General features: G+C 35.6%; 1 protein-coding gene across 2 annotated transcripts in view; it reads right to left on the bottom strand.

The window, feature by feature from the left end:
* Positions 1-21,644, bottom strand: part of WDR35 (WD repeat domain 35) — a 57,532-nt gene that overhangs the window by 19,306 nt on the left and 16,582 nt on the right. The window contains exons 10-17 of one of the 2 annotated variants that reach the window (XM_041755662.1): positions 20,315-20,500; positions 15,317-15,349; positions 14,899-14,959; positions 7,372-7,516; positions 4,505-4,574; positions 3,445-3,498; positions 1,218-1,327; positions 327-537 (exon numbers count right to left, since the gene is read on the bottom strand). In XM_041755662.1, the coding sequence (XP_041611596.1) occupies positions 327-537; positions 1,218-1,327; positions 3,445-3,498; positions 4,505-4,574; positions 7,372-7,516; positions 14,899-14,959; positions 15,317-15,349; positions 20,315-20,500 (870 nt within the window). The remainder of the gene's footprint in view (positions 1-326; positions 538-1,217; positions 1,328-3,444; positions 3,499-4,504; positions 4,575-7,371; positions 7,517-14,898; positions 14,960-15,316; positions 15,350-20,314; positions 20,501-21,644) is intronic. The other variant, XM_041755661.1, reaches the window with a different exon arrangement.

Raw genomic sequence — 21,644 nt, 5'->3', positions numbered from 1 at the left:
TAAACGTTACTACTGATTTTTTTTTCTTAACTTTGACAAGTAAAAAATAAAGACTATATATTAGAGATCATGACTCCATCTTCTAAAAAGAACAGATAAATGCTCAGGAAGTGCCTTTCAGAGAAAGCAGAAAATATTTAAACAATAAGTATTATTCCCACTCAAGACCAAATATGTTACAATTCCACAGAGATGTTTCTATTTCTTTTCAGAAATTCATGCAGCCAACACCAACAAACCTCTTAAGGAAACAAAGGGAAAAAGTCACGTTTTGATTATCTGGCTCATTATTTATGTACTGTTAATGCTCCTTTTTTTGTGTTTACCTCAGGATCCAAGTTTCTGAAAACATACATTCTTGTCTTCTCCATCATTGCAAACAAATCTGGATTATCTTTGGCCCACTTCATATCCCAGACATCTTTCCGCTCCAATTTTAACAACTCGCCAGTGACTTGCTGTCCTGTGCTGTCTGTTACCCGAGCATCCAAGTCAAAGAACGTTAGAGTTCCTGAGAGGTCTATCATAGCCAGACGACTACAAATAATGATGTTGGAGAAGGGAAACAAAATTGTAAAATGACGATCAGCAATCACAAATATTACGACCTATTACTGTTCTTCTGCAAAATCAGTTCATTAAAACTGGGAAGAAGGCAGAAATGGCTTTAAAGAAATAACTGGTTTTAAATTTTTATAAATTTGAATTTATTTTTTTTTAATTTTATTTATTTATGATAGGCACACAGTGAGAGAGAGAGAGAGGCAGAGACATAGGCAGAGGGAGAAGCAGGCTCCATGCACCGGGAGCCTGACGTGGGATTCGATCCCGAGTCTCCAGGATTGCGCCCTGGGCCAAAGGCAGGCGCCAAACCGCTGCGCCACCCAGGGATCCCTATTTGTATAAATTTGATAGAAGACATGGACTATTCTCCGTTTTGCTTCCTTGTGAGGAAAAAGTATCCAAAAGAATTAAAGCAACTGACATGCAAACAATTTAAAGTATTACATTAGAATCTCTGTATTTTGCCCAATTAGAGAAAACCATCTAAACACAGTATAATACAAATATCTAAATACAAATCTACTATAGTAATATCACACTGAACTTTAAGACAAGCTTACAACACACGTCTTTGTATTTATTACATAAATCCAACAATCCCACTTGATAACTTCTATACCCCACAACTACATGAGGAGAAATTTCAGACTTACCTAGAGTTGCAATTCAAGGATAACTGGTAGGCTCGACAATTAAGGGAATATTTTTGAATTAAACCAACATTAGGAAGACTGTATCTCTGAATGGCACCAGATTCACGACCCTATGGAAATTACTTTTGATTACTAAAGCATATTTACATAATAAAATTAAATTACAACTACAGGCCTTTCTATATGTTGATACATTTGTTTCAAAACCAAAGTGATAGTGTCATAACTAATTTCCAATTCTAATACTAAATCACATTGCTGAGTGCATATATATCTCCTAATTTAATTAAAACCCTTTAAAAGTAGCTGAAGGTGAACTGATTTTTTTTTTAATTTGGCATTCAAAAGAAGTCAGGAATCTAGCTGTTCAATAATACATAAAGTCTTACATCACAAGGAAGAAATAACAAGGGTTATTTAACAGTTGTTATCTAGGTTAATATTCAGGGTACACAAAAAAGCTAAAATATAAAACACTTACTGAATTAAATTTCATATATATGAAAAACCAATGTAAGATCACCATACAAAACAGTTGTTACTGAAAGTCTACATTTTTATGCTATAGCCACTTATCTGATACTAGTTAGAGGCAAAGGGAGATGATCAGAAAGCAGTGATACAATGAGTATTAGTTTAAATGGGTCTAAAAATAAAACAGATTATAAATTACTATGCAACTCTGTGCAAGCCTTAATGCTGACAGATCAACAGTTGGTATAAGGATCAGGAGAGAACTGTAGTTTCCAAATGCTCTGTGCCTCTGGCCGTGGCAATGGGACAAAGCAGAAGGCTCTGCTCAGCCAATCTTTCCCTCTCCCCTTTTTAATCAGAGCAGCACTGTTTTTGCAGCATGATTCTCAAGAGAGGACTATCAGAAAGGTTGGAAGGATGAGAGGGAGAATATACTTTAATATGTAAAAGGGAAGCATGGGTTTCAGAAGATTTACCATATTGGGGTATGAAATAAGATCTTTTTGAAAAAAGGGGTCCTGCACTTTGAATGTTTGAAAAAGTAATTATTCTAAAATATTTTACATTTCAACAGTGAAAAGCAGTTTTAAATGCAGAAGATATTTTCTCCATTAAAACTTCTGACTGGGGGATCCCTGGGTGGCGCAGCAGTTTGGCGCCTGCCTTTGGCCCAGGGCACGATCCTGGAGACCCGGGATCGAGTCCCACGTCGGGCTCCCGGTGCATGGAGCCTGCTTCTCTCTGCCTGTGTCTCTGCCTCTCTCTCTCTCTCTCTCTCTCTCTCTGTGACTATCATAAATAAATAAAAATTAAAAAATAAATTAAATAAATAAAATAAAAAAATAAAATAAAATAAAACTTCTGACTGGTATTAAAACTATCCAAGTATGTTTCTTATAGGTAGACTCTGTCATTTAGGAATTAAGTCAATTTTTGTGATTGCTATGAATTGCATGTTATTTTTTTTTCTGCAAATGTCAGAAACACAGCTAACACACACACACACAAAACAAACAAACAAACAAAAACTCCCTGCCATACAGCAAAAAATCTAAAAAGGAAAAAAGAGGCTCTATAAGACAAACAGCTTTAAAAATACTGATGAGGAAAAACAAATACTACATTCTTAAGATTTTGTCCATCATAAAATTATCTAATGGCTAAGGAACATAACCAGAACTGTAAATACACACTATTAAGGCTCTGATTACATAATTCAAATTCAATGACTTCACCAGCATTACAATATTAAAGTAAACATTTAGTTCTAAAATTAGTATTTTCCAATGCCAGAGCTCAAGAAAAGACACTACAACATCGATTTTATTTGAAAAATTTGCCTAGACTTCTTCATTTTATTGGTTAGCAAACACATCACCTCTTCATTTTAAGTCTTATGACAGTACCTGAGCCAAAACACTTCTCCAACACAAAATAACAGGCCATCTAGAGGAGGAAGCTTTCTAAGACCTACTACTGCTATCCAATCCACTCCACACCTGCCAACTTGTAAGGTCATTTGACCCAGTGTCAAACTCTCCCCAACTAGCCACTATTCTATTGCTTTTATAAGCAGCTATTTTTGCAAATGCTTAACAATTAGTGAGGCAATCTTTAAAATTTTCTTATTTTTTACATTGGACTTCGTAAATAGGTGTTCAAATCCAAAGCATTTACTCTATTTGCTCACTTTGCTCTATTTTTCTAATTTAAACAATTATTATACATAATGCTAGTTTTTTTTTTAACTTACCACAATCAGTGTCTTATCAGATGCAGTTATGGCACAAATTGGATCCCGGGTGCCCTAAAATAAATCATTATTCTTTAACAAATATTTATTGAATAAGTAATCTGGTATAAGGTAGTATGCAATTCACTAAGAATACTTCAATGTATTTAACCTAACATTTACTTAATGAGCACCTACTACGTGATAGATACTGAACTAAGCACGAGAGACACTCGGATAAAATCTTTCCCCTCCAGGATTCCTCCAAAGCCTACTGGGGAAGACAGCAACCAAACACCTAATTACAGTACAGTATGATCAAAGTAGTGGTGTGCTCACGAGTTACAAGCACACCAAAGGAAGGAACGTCTCACCTACACAGAAGGGCACGGGGAGGCAAAAACCTGAGCTTTGTCATAAGAGAACAGATGGCAGAAGGGCCAGCCAAGGCCAGAATGAGGAAGGGGAAGTAGCACAGCACTGCAACAACCTGGGTGGATCTCAGGTGCTTATATGCTTAGTGCAGAAAAGCCAATTTCAAAAGGTTACATGCAACATGATTCCATTCCTTTAAAAAACTCTCAGAGTGAGGAAACTAGAGATAATTAGTGGTTGCCAGGGGGCAGGCACAGGGTGGAAAGCAAGTGTGAAAAAAAGACATAGCAGGAGGCAAGTCCCTTCCCAATGGTGAGATTACCTCAAACTATGCACACGTACATTAATGGGAAATTAAGGAATGGGGTGGGAGTCTAGCTAATGGTGTCATCACCAATATCAATACCCTGTTTTTTATATTATCCTAGTTATAGAAGATGTCACCTTTGAGGGATGCAGGGTAAAGAGAAACTATGTGCTATCTGTACAACTTCCTGTGAGCTTATAATTATTTCAAAAATTTTTTAAGAATCAAAAGAAAAAAAGCAGACCTAGAAAACAATTTTTTGAGACAGACTTTTTTAAAGAATTACTAGAATAAGATGGTATTTAGTAAAAAAAATTCTTCCTCAGATCTCAAAATAAAGTTACAGTATTTCCAAATTTACAGATATCAACATTTGCTGGCAATAATAAGATCACCTACTTGAATGGCTTTACTATAATCAAGCACCCCATCCACAGATCCAGAAGGAGTATCATCAATATGATAAATTCTGAGGGGAAAAAAAAGTGAGAATTTCAAAGATGGTCTAATAAGTAAAGGTGATACCATGTCCTAATTTCTAGAACAATTAAAGGATTGGATGACATCCATGAATATTATTATATAACATAAACATCCTGATTATTTTAAAGAGTTCTTGACACAGTTGCATCCCACAAAGGTAGAAATCATCCACCAGGTGTTTACTAGTTATGCAAGTGTTACATTCCTGAAAGTTCTGCCAAAAAAATACTTGAACATTGAATCACATATTTCCAATGAATTTCATTAAGCCACAAAAGATATTTTACCTTATTCTGCAAATGAGTATCACTCAGGAATAATTTCTAATACACTAAGTTTCTCTGTTATTTCTCCATAATTTCCCTTCTATTGATATGCTTAATAAAGGTAAAGCTTAAATAAACTTGGGAAGCTGTAGTTAATGGAATTCTTATTCTGAAGTAAAGAATTGTTCCCTGTGTTATGAAGATGCACTACTGTTGGACTTCCCCCATCTAATACATTTAATATAATACTATTCACACCACAGTATCTCTATTACTTTGTCTCTCCCACCAGTTGATGAGTTTCCTGGAGGCAAAGACCATGTCTCCAGTGCCTAGCACAGTGCCACACACTGTCAGGTGCTCTAAGTCTGCTGGAAAAATATTAAAATGAGTGGGGCGGAATAGGGAAGATACATCAGAGTAGCTATTAAGCCCTGGGCAAGTTAATTAACTTCTCTGAGCCACAATTTCTCCATGTGGAGAATAAGGGCAACTTTGAAGGGTTTTTTAAGAGGCAAAAATAAAGTGAGGTTTGTAAAGCACTATGCACAGAGCCTGATCATCAAGAAATCATACATGGAATACAGTCACAAAAAAATCAAACCATTTCCTATCTTTAAAATATTATGAAATTTTTATCATTAAGTTGAAATCGTAATTGTACTTTCATCAATATAATGATATTAAATGTTACATAGATATGTATCAAATGCAGAAAGAAAATATATTAAAAAGAGAAAATAATTTCAGAGGTGCCAGATTTCTACATCTTAATACATTTCTATTAAGTATATCCAGCTAATATGTCTACTTAGTTATCACAAAATAAAAGTCAAAGGTCAGAATAGGAGGTCTTTTAAGAGATTTTGTGAGCACCTTCCATCTCATAAAACAAGTAGAGTACCTGCAAGAAAGGCCAATCTGAGTGAGCGTTTCAGAGCAAGATCAACCTGGTTCTCTGGCCCATCTCTGCTTATCAGGTGGTGACCTTTGGCAAATAATTTAAGCTCCTGTGTCTTAGTTTCCTCTCTGAAACAGGATTAATAAGAGTACTGACTACACTTACTGTAGTATCTAGCACATTAAAAGTATTCAATCAATGATGGCTATTCTCACCATCATTCACCATATTTTACAGAAAAAGCCCAGAGAGATGCTTCTCCGTCTGTAAAACTAGCATGTGTGTCCCAGATAGAAATAGAGGCATATGCTGCCATCTTAAAGCCAGAATATCTTTAGCTAGGTCTCAGAGGACACTTTCTCTATGGAGAGGCTAGACTCTTTGGTCCCAACTTTGTCCTAAGATCTCCCTGCAGACTGTGGTTCTTTTGCTTATTATTGCTTCTGTCTTCACATGTTGTTCTAAAAGAGGCCAAAGATTCTTCCCATTTAGACTTTCAGAACTACTGAGAAAACAAAATATAGTATTTTCAACTGTTTTTTTAAGAAAGGGAAAAGTGGGGGAGGGGCAGAGGGAGAGCCAGAGAATCTTAAGCAGCCTCCAGGCCCAACACAGAGCCCGATGAGGGGCAAATCCCACAACCTGAAGATCATGACCTGAGCCAAAATTGAGAGTCAGACACTTAGCCAACTAAGCCACTCAGGTGCCCCTCAACTGGGTTTTTTTTTTTTTTTGGTTGCCTTTTTTTTTTTTTTTTTTTGCTTTCACATGAATTCTCATATCTAAAATATTTTTACTGGGGACAGTTCTCCTATCTTAGTGAGTCTTAAAGGAAAGACTGCATTAAGATCTCAAGCATGTGTGAAGGAAGATGATCTGAAATGACCCCCTGCCACCCACTCCCACCAACACAGGCCTACACCCTGATTAAGAATCATTAGCTTAAAACACTCAACAAAATGCTCTTTTTAAAGGCTTAGGGTTACAACAAAAGGGCCAAAAGAGTATCACCAACAGAGACAACAAAACTAACAAAACATAGTAAATGCATCTGCACCCCAGGGAATCCCCCCCATCCTAGCTCCTAATTCCTCAGTGTGGTAGAGACCCCTCTACCATTCAACCCTAGACTCCCTGGAATCCAGGGCAAGACAAGCCAAGTGACCAGTTCACCCCCCTGAAGACCTTCTCCGTATCTAAGAACCTGCCTCTCCTGTGGAGACTGATACTACAATCGCCCCCACCCCTCTAGAAAGACCTATACCACTAACCCGTAAGAATGAATTTTAGACATGCAACTGAATAATCATATTTCAAGTATAGCATAATAACCCTAATTTGGTAGGAGCAGATGAGTGAGAATAGCTACTTCCTTATAAAAACACAGATTTCCACTCTTTATCTCCAAGGGCTTTCTTTTATTACACCACACTACTTATCATTTATTTTGATAAATTTAAACAAATAATTTGAAAGATTTTGAAATCAATGGGAAAATATTATTTCTAGTAATCAAAACAATTTACAGTTCTCAAGCATGACAATGTATAATTAACTATGACTGATTTAAATGCGATATGGTCAAGCTACTAAAAACCATGCGTCAAAAGATATACCTTTCTCTCCCTTCCTTTCGAGACCGCGTGATCTGATTAATTTCCAATGCTGTGAGCTTCTTTGCCACACGATATTGCCAGGTATAAAATGCTTCTTTCGAAGCTGCTATCACATGGGTTTTGGTCATTGCAACAAATAATGGTACTATTAAAAAGAGCATTAAGACAATTAGGTTACAGTTACACAGAACAGCAGAATGTTTGTGCTGCAAAGGAATTCAGTGAGAACTGCATTCAACCCCTCATTTCAGACAATATACCTCACACACAGTCTCTGAAATCAAAAAAGAATCAAAAGCTTGCAGAACTATACAAAAACATGTTACATCAAAATGGTTCAAAGACTTAAATGTAAGAGCTAAAACTGTAGAAATCCTAGAAAAAAAAAAAACTCAGGAATAAATTTTGTGACCATGGATTAGGCAAGAGTTTCTTACATATGACACTGAAAGCACAAGCAACAAAAGAGAAAGTAGATAAAATGGACTTCATCAAATTAAAAACATTTGTTTCAAAGGACACCATCAAAAAAGTAAAAAGACAACCACAGAAGAAAATATCTGTAAATCATATATGTGATAAGGAATTGTTTCTAGAATGTGTAAAGAGGTCTTATAATTCAATTAAAAAATGGGCAAAAGATATGAAAGTCATTTCTCTGATGATATATAAACAGCCACAAGCAAAGGAAAAGTTGTTCAATAGCATTAGCCATGAAGCAAATGATGCAAATCAAAACAGCAATGAGCTACTACTTCCCTCCTATTATAATGGCCAGCATCAAAAGGTTAGACAATAATGAGTATTGCCAAGGATGTACACAAATGGTCGGAAAATAAAGTAGTACATCCACTTTGAAAAATAGTTTGGCAGTTTCTCCAAATGTTACATACAGAGTTACCATAGGCCCCATCAACTCCACTCTTAGGTATATACCCAAGAGAAATGAAAACAATGTCATACAAAAGCTCACACACACGTTCAGAACAGCATCGTTCATGACAGCCAAAAAGTGGAAACCGCCCAAATGTCCATTAATGATGAATAGATAAATCAACTCCCACTCCTTCCTCCTGTCTCCACTAGCATTACTGCTTGGTTTGGGCATTTATCGTTCCCTCTGATCTCACATCTTCTATCTCCTCATTAATTTAGAAAAGAAAATTCTCCAAAGTTCCTTCCTAACTTAGGAATATATTCTCCTAACCATATTACTTTTTTTCATGTGTTCTGTTTCTTAAAGAACATTTAATTAAGCTCCTATTACATATTGTTTGATAGACAGTATTATCAAATCTATCTTTAGGATTACAAAATGGAGGAATAAAGAAGTAAAATAACTTGTCCAAGGTCACAAAACATACTAAACACCATAAAACAAGGCACATATATTCACACAAAATATATAAAAAACAGAAACAAAAAAAAACCTTCATAAAAGATCATTTTAATACCTATTTTCTAAATTCATGAAGAATCAGAACAGTATAAAATTTATGTTTCATTAAATATTAAGCAAAGTATTCACATGGTTAGAATACAAGAATGCTGTTAATAGCAGCTACCACTTATGGAGTTCTTGCCAGAGTCCAAATAGATGCTTAAGGCCAACTTAGAAAATGGACAAAGAATTAGAAATCAGACAAGTGGTAAAATGTTAATTAAGTATATTAACCAATTTGAGACCAACTTTGAGTCTCAAATCCAAGAATTCCTATATGCTAAGTAACTTACTATAGTTGAATCATAAGAAAAAAATTTTTTTCATTAAAATTGTTAAACATTTTTCTATTCAAAACACATACTGATGCTGAACTCTAGAGGGAGCCAGAGCCTTTCCTGTAGGGAACAAGTGGTTGAAAGGCAGTCCTAACGGACTGGGGAGAGCCTAGTGGGATGAGCGAGCCTGCCAGGCCCAAGCTTTGCTCAGCTTTCTTGGACCCTGTTTTTTCACTGAGTCCTAGTACATTTGTTAAATGTTTAGTAAATTCTAGCATAGATATTCTAATGCTGACTATTCTGCTCAGAGTATGATTTGAAGGAAGCTCATAAAATTTTTAACTATTTTCTAATAAAATATAATTTTTCCTAAGCATATAAAAGCATTCCTCTAACCACTATTTACCTACAACTGTAAATTATATTCATGTTCCTTTCTGATACATCCTAAATAACTACAATAACTAATCATTAGCCTGATTAATTCAAAATTAAAATGTTTATGGTTCATGGAAAGAGTCAGGCTTTGGAATTCAAGCGACAGGTACTTGCTTATTAACCCTGTGGCCTTATATATATCACATATTCTCTCTGAACCTCAGTTTATTTACTGTAACTGAAGATGATAATAATACCAATCTTATACAGCTGCTTAAAGATTAAAAGAGATAGTAAAAATAAAGCATAGTGTGGTGCCTGGAATAGAATGCTTAATAATCACTTCAAAGCCAATATGTATTGAATTTAAATATATATATATATGTGTGTGTGTGTGTGTGTGTATATATATATATATATATATATATATATATAAGAGGTAGATGTAATGATATAGTAATTATAATTACATAATTATAATACACACACTATATAATTGTATTAATATATAATGAACATATTCCATAGTACCTATTCTCACACACACAACTCTCCATATGGCAAGCATTATTATCCCCATTTAGCAGGTGAAGACACAGAATGATGGAGGGGTTAAATAACTTGCTAAAGCACACATATGGAAAGTAGAAGGTGGAACACAAGCCCAGTTAATCTGACTCCAGAAGCCATGTCCTTAACCACTATGGCATACAGCTTTTCATTAAGGATTAATAAGTATTGGATGTGATTACTATTATTGTCTTAACTTTTTTTTTTTTTTTTTTTTATGTATTGTCTTAACTTTTTATACCTACATAGGTTTTTATAATAAAATCACACACAAAACTACTGGTCAATATAAATGTATCTGAAACATACATTCTTTTGAATCAGCAGGGTAGTAATTTCTGCAAATTGATATAAGTAGATAATTCCATCTACAAAAATTATGCTAGATCTTCATTAAAAGATCTAACCCAATCAGGTGGATTGGTTCTTAGTTTCCTAGAACTAAGCCTCCAAGAAAAAGGTAAGAATGCAAATTTTAACAGAACACTTTAGAAAGGGATCCCTGGGTGGCGCAGCGGTTTGGCGCCTGCCTTTGGCCCAGGGCCCGATCCTGGAGACCCGGGATCGAATCCCACGTCGGGCTCCCGGTGCATGGAGCCTGCTTCTGCCTCTGCCTGTGTCTCTGCCTCTCTCTCTCTCTCTCTCTCTCTCTCTGTGACTATCATAAAAAAAAAAAAAAAAAAAAAAAATTTAAAAGAACACTTTAGAAAAAGAACACAACCAGGATAAAAGCACTTCAACTATTCATTATCTGGAAAAAAATTCAAATATTTAGAATTATTATTGGGGAAAAATTATTAAGAAAAAGACAATCTCTTCACCAATGGTGTTGGGAAAATTGAATGGCTACATGCAGAAGAATGAAACTGGACCACTCTTTTACACCATACACAAAAATAAACTCAAAATGGAGGAAAGACCTAAATGTGAGCCAGGAATCCATCAAAATCCTAGAGGAGGGACGCCTAGGTCGCTCAGTAGTTAAGCATCTGCCTTTGGCTCAGGGCGAGATCCTGGGGTCCTGGGATCAAGTGCCGCAGCAGGCTCCTGGTTAAGGGGCCTATGTCTCTGCCTCTCTCTGTGTGTCTCTTATGAATAAATAAATAAAATCTTAAAAAAATAAAAATCCTAGAGGAGAACACAGGCAGCAACCTTTTTGACCTCAGCCACAGCAACTTCTTGCAAGACACATCTATAAAGGCAAGGGAAACAAAAGCAGTAATGAACTACTGGGACTTCATCAAGATAAAAAGCTTCTGCACAGCAAAGGAAACAGTCAACAAAACTAAAAGCAACCCTCAGAATGGGAGAAGATATTTGCAAATGACGTATCAGATAAAGGGCTACTATCCAAGATCTATACAGAAATTATCAAACTCAATACCCAAAAAACAAAAAATCCAGTTAAGAAGTGGGCAGAAAACATGAAAAGACATTTCTCCAAAGAAGACCTACAGATGGCCAACAGACACATTAAAGAATCCTCAGCATCGCTCAGCATCAGGAAAATACCAATCAAAACCACAATGAGATACTACTTTACACCAGTCAGAATGGCTAAAATTAACTCAGGAAACAACAGATATTGACAAGGATACAGAGAAAGGGGAACCCTCTTGCATTGTTGGTGGGCATGTAAACTGGTGCCACCACTCTGGAAAGCAGGATGGAGGTTCCTCAAAAAGTTAAAAATAGAGCTATCTTACAACTCAGCAATTGCACTACTAGGTATTTATTCAAAGGATACAAACATAGTGATTCGAAGGGGCATATGCATCCCAATGTTTATAGCAACACTGTCCAAAACAGCCAAACTATGGAAAGAGCCCAGATATGTCCATTAACAGATGAACGGATATAAAAGATGTGGTAATACATACAGAATATTAGCCCTCAAAAAGAATGAAATTTTGCCATTTGCAATGGCATGGATAGAACTAGAAGGTATTAAGCTAAGCAAAGTAAGTCAGTCAAAGACAAATACCACCTGATTTCATTCCTATGTGGAATTTAAGAAACAAAATAAATGAACATAGGGGAAGGGAAGGAAAAATAAAATAAGATGAAAACTATGAGGGAGGCAAACCATAAGAGACACTGAACAAACTGAGGGCTGCCGGAGGGGAGGTGGGGGGTATGGGGTAACTGGGTGATGGGCATTAAGGAGGGCACGTGATGTAATGAGCACTGGGTGTTACATGCAACTGATGAATCACTAAATTCTACCTCTGAAACAAATTTTTAAAAAAGAATTATTCTTCCATTAACTGAACTTTTAACACTGAGAGGTAGTAGTTATCAGCCAAGCAAGGATGTAAAACAAACTAGGAATTCACATATAAGTAAAACCTGCTTATAACAGTTTAACAGAGACCTGAAATAAATGTCTACATCTCTAATGTTCCCCTACTTTCCTACTCATTCATTTCTCAGCCCCTTAAAGAGCTGGTAAACTGAAATTGCACAGACGTGTTTTCATCAAATTGCCTTTCTCTACATTATATAGAGTGCATGTGTTAGAAACCATCATTAGAAAGCCACTGACATGCTCCCACCAAAACAGCTAAAAAGCACAGGCACCTGGTACTTTCCAGGCACTTTCATGCCTTTGGTCCTCTGCAAATGCTGTTTTCTCTCCTTCAAATGTCACCTGAAGAAATAGTTATCCTTCAAAATTCAGCTGCAATGAAACTGTCTCTAAGTAGGAGAGATGTCCCTGATATTCTTACTCACCAACATCCAGTTACCAATACCCAGCACGAAACCCCATCTTTAGACAGATGGGGAGCAGTGAGCCAGTGTTCAAAAGGGTAACTGTATTTCATTTCATTATTTGTGTAGATATCCTACAGGAAGTTTCATAGTCAATTTCTTTTAGCTCCAGATACTTAGTAAGTACAGTACCTGAAACTGACTGAAGGTTTGTTAAATAAATGTATTATCCTCTATTTTCATGATAGAAAATAAATATTTCCCATACATTCAATAAACATTTGTTATGGGGCAGGCACCATGTTAGGCAAAGGAGATACAGAAATGAATAAGACATAAATCCTTAAAAAGTTCAAAATCTTGTGGGGAAGATAAACAAGAGAATCAATAATCACAGTGTAGAATAAAAAGTAGTACTGTGAATAGAAGAGCACCAAAGGTATTTTAAGGGCTCAAAGGAAGAGCATCAAAAAAGGGCACCTATGTCCTCACGTATAGTTCAAGAGTGCCACAAACTAAACTTCTATAATAATGCATAAAGTTCTTTTACAAAGTTTCTGTAGAGCTTGTCAGGAGGAAGAGTATGTAGCACAACAAAAATTACACTTTCCAGAACAACATCAGTTATACACTTTTTTCGTTTTAGCCTCCGGTTCTCATGAAAATTTGGCATACAAAGTGAAAAAAGGAATTTTACAGGATATGTATGAAACAAAAATGTTGAGTCTTTGGCTGGGTTTACTGCAGACCAATGAAAGAACTATTTGTTAAAATTCCAGCCAGTGAGACTGCAAAAAAAAAAAAAAAAAGTTTCAAGACTCAAAAATACAAATAATCATGCCCTCAAGTATTGGCTATTTTATGAAAGTGAAGGGTTGACATCTGGTATGGGGAAAAAAAAAAAAAAGACTACCTGTGATTAAAATTTGAGGCTAACCCTATCATCATCATTTTATGTTAAAACTTTTGACATCAAAAGAAAAAGCATATAAAGACTGGCAAAATTTACACCGTAAAGACCGTTATGTTTCTAGCAGAAGATATTCATGTGACAAGAATCTGTAATAATTTTAAGTGAAGCCTTTAAAAAGGAACTCTAACATATACATGTATGCACATCTATAAACATATAAGCATACTATGGTAACAATGAATGTAAGACATGAAGTTGAAAAGTTTCACTGTAAAAGTGAATTACCAAGACTCTAAACAGCATAAAATCTTTGAAGCCAGTATTTCTCACATTTGCTTGTATCCCCCCAAAGAATTTAGCCAAATATACTTAGAAGACAGACACTAACATTTGATTAAGATTAAGATTGACTATGAAATCTAAAAAAAAAAATAAATTATAAAAAACACTCTCAGATTCAAAAAATAATTCAATGGTTTTTTAGCTTTTGAAATCTAATAATTTTTCTAATACTATATCCAAATAAACTACCACACTTTTAAAAAAAATATTACTTTTGGAAGTTGCAGTGCAATGGCAACAAAATATTTGGTAATGATTTTTAACAAAAAAACTTAGGAGTAAGATGTGCAATTTTTTACTGATGACTCAGCTGCTGGCTAGAGAGAATGGTAAATCTAAAGTAACAAATGTCTTCAGAAAACAAAACGTCAGGAATTTTTAAAAGCTGTCCCTATTAATAGACTGATTTCATTAGAAAAATCTGGAAAGGGCAAATACACTTTTACAAGCAGATAAAGTGTTTTTATGGAAGAGAGGTATTTACAAGCAGTTTATTAATAATAGAAGTGGTTTAACAGCAAAATTCTTTCTATAATCCTCAGTTTATTACATGCTAATCATTACGCTGCATACCAATTCCTATACAATTATATTTCCCGTTGAAAGCAAATGATGGCAGTATAGCAGTTGTGAGATTACTGGGGCGTTTAGATAGAGTAGCCTTATAATTCACTCTATTAAACAAGATACTTCTGACAGTGAAGTGGAGCATTATTGATAATTTTACCACGATAATAGGCATAAACTGGTGCTGGACTTGTCAAACCAGGAAGAATGATCATCCTTGCTTTAGAGAATACCTTCTTAACTAATAATAATATTGTTAGGTTTTTAAGTTAGTTTTTACATATAAAACTTGACTAAAGACAGAATAGGCATTAACATTTCCTTACCAATATCAATATATTTGGGATCCAAAGGTGTGCCAATAGAATTACAAAGAACTAGCACAAACTGTGAATAAAAAACAAAGAGTTATCAGAACTCCTGCTTCTTTACATTAAAGGAAACAATGCTTAAGATATCATGCTTATCTCTTTAAAGTATCACAACTGGGAAATAACTGATAAAATTGTTAAGTGCAAAGAATATACTCCATAGCATTAAACATAAGGAAACATGAATTAAAATTAAACCAAGGCTGATTCCTCAATATAATGGAATACTGTGGTTTTTAAGAGGCTATCTAAGAAATGCAAGTACACTAGCTACTTTTCATTATCTGTACTTCTAAAACTCCTGATCACCTGTAACCTCAAAATTCACTTTCATCCTATGATGAGCTATATAAGAACTAATTTAATTTGTTACCGTTGCACCAAATGTTCCCATCTCGTTCTCCTCCTTTGAAGCAATATAAAAATGACATGAGAAATTAAGAAAAAAATCAATTAACTCAGAAAAAAACATAATCCAATCTAGTGAAAAATTACTTACAATGCCTACTGGCTAGCACAAACATAATTACCAATAGTTAATATTAGAGAAAACAAGCATAATGCACACTTTACACCATATTATTCTAAAGTGATTTCATTTTTCTTACTGCTTGTCACCTTTCTATATCTTGTGCTAAAAATACTATTTTACTTAGATGTTCTTCTAATAAGAATAATGATTTTTTTTTTAGAATAATGATTTTAAATAAACCAATTCTCCATGTACTATTTACATATAGTCTTTTTTCTTTTTTCAGCTTCTCAAGTAAAACTTCTTTAATGTCATAAATATAAACTAAATGAATCTTCATGGACTATTGATGGGAATGCAAACTGGCACAGCCACTGTGAAAAATAGTATGGAAGTTCCTCAAAAACTTAAAAATAGAACCACCCTATGATCTGGGAATCACACTACTGAGTGAGTATTTACCCCAAAAATACAAAAACACTAATTTAAAGGGATACATGCACCCCTATGTTTACCTCAGCATTATTTACAGTAGCTAAACTACTGAAGCAGCCCAAGTCTCTATTCAATAGATGAATGGATAAAGACAATGTAGTATATAGATATATACAATGGAATATTATTCAGCCATAAAAAAGAATGAAGTCTTGTCATTTACAACAACATGGATGGAGCTAAAGAGTATTATGCTAAGCAACACATAAGTCAGAGAAAGACAAATACCGTATGATCTCACTCAAATGTGGAATTTCAGAAACAAAACAAATTAGCAAAGAAAAAAAAGAGAGAGAGAGACTAACCAAGAAATAGAATCTTAACCATGGAGAACAAACTGATGATTACCAGAGGGGAAGGAGGGTGGGGGAACGAGTGAAATAGATGATGGGGATTAAGAGTACACTTATCGTAATAAGCACTGAGTCATGCGTAGAATTGTTGAATCTCACTATACTGTATACCTGAAACTAATGTAACACTGTATATTAATAATGCTGGAATTAAAGTTAAAAATTTAGAGGCTCCTGGGTGGCTCAGTCGGTTGAGCATCTGACTCCTGATTGGGGCTTAGGTCATGATCTCAGGGTGCTGAAGTCAAGCCCCACATTGGGCTCCATGCTGAGAGTGGAGTCTCCTTGAGATTCTCTCCTTCTCCCTTTGCCCCTCCCCCCTGCTCACATGTAGGCACACATACTTCTCTCTCCCTAAAAATAAATCTTTTTTAAAAAATTAAAAAAATAATAATAATAAAAAAGTAAAATTAAAATGTTATGAAAAATAGAAAAATGTTTTAAAATTTTTTTAAACTAAATGACAAAAATTATACTGAAATATAACTTACTCTTCCACTACTTAAAATAAGCTGATTTATTGCCACAAAATAAATATCACAAATAACTTGTATTTTCTAATCCACATATAATCTACATGCTCAAGGTTAATGAAGTAGTTCTATAAGATTTCTCATTAAAAATAGAGATTCCGGGCAGCCCCGGTGGCACAGCAGTTTAGCGCCGCCTGCAGCCAAGGGCATGAATCTGGAGACCCGGGATCGAGTCCCAGATCAGGCTCCCTGCATGGTGCTTGCTTCTCCCTCTGCCTGTGTCTCTGCCCCTCTCTCTAGCTGTGTCTCTATGAATAAATAAATTAAAAAATAATAATAATAAAAATAAATAAATAAAAATAGAGATTCCCATCTAACTTACCATTTTCTGCTCCCTGAAGCAACAACTTTCAGATCCTTTAACTCAACCTTTTGATATTTACCTCCACAATCCTAAGTAATGTGTTCATGATGGTACTTCTTATTTTATTGTTTCAATCTGGGATATTCTCTACTGACTTCCCACTATCACAGAGAGGTATGTAACTCTCTTTCAGCCTCATTCCCAGCCTCCCATCACACAGGGGGCACACTTCCATCCCTCCAGCTTTCCACTTACAATTTTGTTAGATCAGAATTTTAGGTCATTATGCTCCAGATAAAAGGGTTTTTCAATTTAAAAAATCCATTTAATCAAAAAATTCATTAAAAAAAAAAACATCATTTTAACTACGTAAGAGCTATTCAAAGCTGAGTTATAAGCACAACACGATTTACTCTCCTTTCAAGCGCATTTTGCTTTCCCTATGGTTGGTAATTGTCTTTATTTTTTCCCTTTGCTTAGTTCCTCTGTATTCATTACTGCCTCAAGTTCCCAGTTGCCTCCCAAGTATGTATGTCTCCTCTCAAGGGTTCAATCACATTAAGTCTTTTATTAATATCATCTGGAGTTTCCTTTGGAGCCATGTGACTACTGTCATCCAATGGTGCCCGAGGCATGCTGCACCCTGTCAGCTGGTACCCTCTTCACCACTGTTGTTGGGTTATCCAGTTTCTTCCTCTCTCTTGGCCCAGGCCTCATTTTGGTTGGCCATATCCGGAAGTAACTATCTAAGATAAGAAAGCTTGGAACGTAAATTTTTGGTGACCTTGCACATCTAAAAATGTCTTTCTCCTGCCTTCATTTTATTTTATTTTCTTCACACAACACAGAAAGCTTTATTCATCCTCACTGTTCCAGAGAAAAGCAGGCTCACTTTAGTGTGCTGTCGTCTTGGGCTCCGGCCAGGTGTCTCTTATCAACCCATTCCTGTTCGTCCTGCTCCTTTTGCTCCTCAGCTGCTCTTCTTTCATCTTCTGCCGGAGGCTTCAGGTAACTTGAGCCTGGCTCCATAGGTGACACTGAGAAACAGGCGGAGTAGTGGCCAAGCTTGATGAGCACAGAGACCTACACCGGTGACGCCACCGTGTCCATAACCTTCATGCCGGAAGCACAATCTGTCTCCTACCTTCATTGTAATTCATAGTTGGTTTATGATAAGGAATTCAACATGAGAAATCACTGTCCCTCAAAATTTCAAAAACAATTCTCCGAAGTATTGCTGTTGAGAAGTTGAATGCCATTATGATACCTGACTCTATGAAGTCTGTTTTTCGGAAAGCTTATAGGATCTTTTTATCCCCAGTGTTCTAAAATTTCACAGTGATATGCCTCGATGTGGACATATTTTTTACTCACTAAGCTAGGCACTGTCAATCTAGAAACTCAAGGGAAATTTTCTTGAATATTTTCTTCAGAATTACTCTCCTTCACTTTGCCTGTTCACTGAACTTCCAAGGCTGGGCCTCTGATTTTATCTATTCACTCCTGTTTCCACTTCCTTGCCTTCTTGTTCCACTTTACAGGAGTTTTTCCTTCATTCTATCTTCTAACTCCTCTACCAAATTTTTCATTGCTGTTATCATTTTTGTAATTCCCAATTATCATTTTGAACTTCCTTTTCTATAGCATCCCTTCCTTCTTTTTTGGATGTAGTATCTCTTAACTCTGAAAGATATTTTGGATGTAGTATCTCTTAACTCTAGAAAGAGAATATGAAATGATTCTTCTGCATTATTCCTCTCTCTGCATTAGTCTCTGCTTCCTCCCAATTCTTTTCCCCTGGTGCTTATTTCTTTGTATCTGTTAAACGGAATGCTTTTCTCAAATGTCTGACAATCTTTGCCTATCTGCTTCTATTTAAGAGTATGACACTAAGGGGTGCCTGGATGGCTTAGATGGTTAAAGTATCTGCCTTCAGCTCAAGCCCCACATAGTGCTCTCGATTCAGCAGGGAGTCCGCTCCTCCTTCTCGCTTTGCTGTTCCCCCTGCTTGTCTCTGTCTCTATCAAATAAATAAATAAATAAATAAATAAATAAATAAATAAATAAATAATCAATCAATCTTTAAAAAAAAAGAAAGTAAGACATTGAAAAGCTGTTTGGAATCTATTTGTTTATGGGTGAGCCCCATGACTCTGGTCTTCATAGTAAGGTGACAGGGCAGGGATCTTTCCAGGGGGACTCCTCAGGAGTAACTTTAAGAGGTCTTTTCTCTTGAATTGGTCAGATTATCTAAACAGGACTCTTTACATGCCTTTTTTTTTTTTTTTTTAATTTTCTCCTTTTTGCATAAGCCCTGGTACTTCCAAATTGTTTTTCCATTTGATTCTTTCTCCTACCAGGTACCATTAAGTCCTGTGTCTCTTTGGGATTCTGGGATAAAAACTGGTTAATTCTTTGCCTTCTCCATTGATGACTCAGGATTCAGCTTTCTTAGGTCTGCTAAGGTAATTACCACTAATCCACCTTCTCTTTCACCTCTGAAAGTATGCTGCCATTTCCTCTCCCTTTCTGGTCCCTATGGGCTTATGAGTTTTTTTTAAAAATATCTTTACTGTTGTTTTAGTGAGTTTTAGGAGAGAACAGAGCCAAAGGTGGCCGTTCAGATGGCCACCTTAAACTAAAAACTCTTTATTTTTAATAAGATAAAATAATTTATAAACTGGCCAAAGACAATGGTAAGCCTTTTTTGAAAACTTTATGATTCTGCAAATATTTAAATTGTTACCATACTTTTTTAAAAGGTATTATTTACATTATTTATTTTCTACTCTGAGACATTGATTTTTAAAGCAATGTAACTCCAAGTAAAAGTATATTTCTCCACGTCAAAGCTCCCCAGGTGTTATAACGGTTATCGTTACATAATTTCTTGAGCATTATTCTAGACGTCTGGATATTCATTTTTTCTGCAGAATTTTAACTTAGCAAAGGATTATCACATTTTAAATATATTTCAGAGGCAAAAAGCTACTGTATTCAGCCACTCAATATGAAATGCTAATGGATTAGCTGATTGGAGAAAAAAGTACAGGATAAAGAACCAACGGAGTCACATAATTTTCCAAAACAGAGGTCTAGACAAACATGGCCAGTAGACCCAATACTCTGTGGTACCTACCTGTACAGAGGCTAGGCTATGCTTGAGAAGGTAAAAGTTAACCCGTCTCAGCTTTAACTTATAAAGAACACCTACCTGAGGATGATTTTCATCAGCTTTTGTAGCCAAAATGCAGAAATCTCCACAGGTAGTAATAGAAAGGAGACTCTTCACATATTTCACATATTTCTCATTGTTTTTTGTATCCCAAAAGATAACACAATACTCTGGACGATCAGGTCTGGTATAAGCATAAACTACAGTATTTGAACAATAGCCCCACTAGGAAGAAAGGAAAAAGCAAAGAACAGAAGGGAAGAAGAGAGGGAGAGAGAGAGAAAGAGAAAATATTTAACACGGGGAAAGAAAACTCTTACTGTATACCATAAATATGTGGTTTTTGGGTGCTGACAAAATATCTTCTTCAGGAACAGAAGACAGAGGACTGAACATTCAGCCTACTACCTTCTCTCACTAAAATAACAAAAAAAAATCTAATATTAATAATACAGTTGTCAAAGAATGTACTGCAAAGATCAATTTAGTTTAACTTTCCTTATTTTCATTTATGAGATTTAAGATTCAGTGGTAAAAATGTCAGTCATTAACAGCAGCATGGGGGACAGCAGGATGACTGGTCCCTAGAAAGTTTAAATCCTCGGCCCCCAAGCCAAAATTCAAAAACAGATTCTTTGCTTTTTCTCCCATCCACATTTTCTACATTTGTTTTCACCAGAGTAACATATGCACATAGCTTAGAGTTAAATAATTCTATATGGCTTATTTAAAACAAATATAAAATGCAGACCCCACTGACTAATTTCCTCCCAGGGATAGCCATGAACAACTCTGACCTTCGACTATTTTGTTATTTACCTCCGTATCACATATGTATTGATTGTGGAACTTAGAGAACTTAATGGAACTTTTTTCTCTGGGGCTAACTCTCCCAATATATTCAGATGTAATTGTGAATAAATCAATATTTGGAATTGATATTATCATGACTGAGTTTATTATTCAAAACTAAGGCATATTTCCTTTTATACTATGAGTACCTTCTAAAATAAATTTTTACTTTAAAATAGTTTTAGATGTATACAAAGTTACAATGATAGGGATGCCCGGGTGGCTTAATCGGTTAAGCCTCTGACTATGTCAGCTCAGGTAGTGATCTCAGGGTTGTGAGATTGAGCCCTGTGTTGGGCTCCACACTGAGCATGGAGACTGCTTAAGATTCTCTCTCCCCCTCTCCCTATGTATCCCCACATCCCTGCTTCTGCATGTGCTCTCTAAAAAAAATTTAAAAAGACAAAAGTTATGAGGATAAGAGACAGTTCCCTATACTCCTCTCCCATTTTCCCCTATTGTTAACATCTTACACTACCATGGTACATTTGTCACAACTAAGAAACCAGGACTGATC

This window comes from Vulpes lagopus, chromosome 5 (genome assembly GCF_018345385.1).
Source record: "Vulpes lagopus strain Blue_001 chromosome 5, ASM1834538v1, whole genome shotgun sequence".
Taxonomy (NCBI): Eukaryota; Metazoa; Chordata; class Mammalia; order Carnivora; family Canidae; genus Vulpes; species Vulpes lagopus.
The sequence above is the reverse complement of the archived record's forward strand: the minus strand, read 5'-3'. Positions and strand labels throughout refer to the sequence as shown.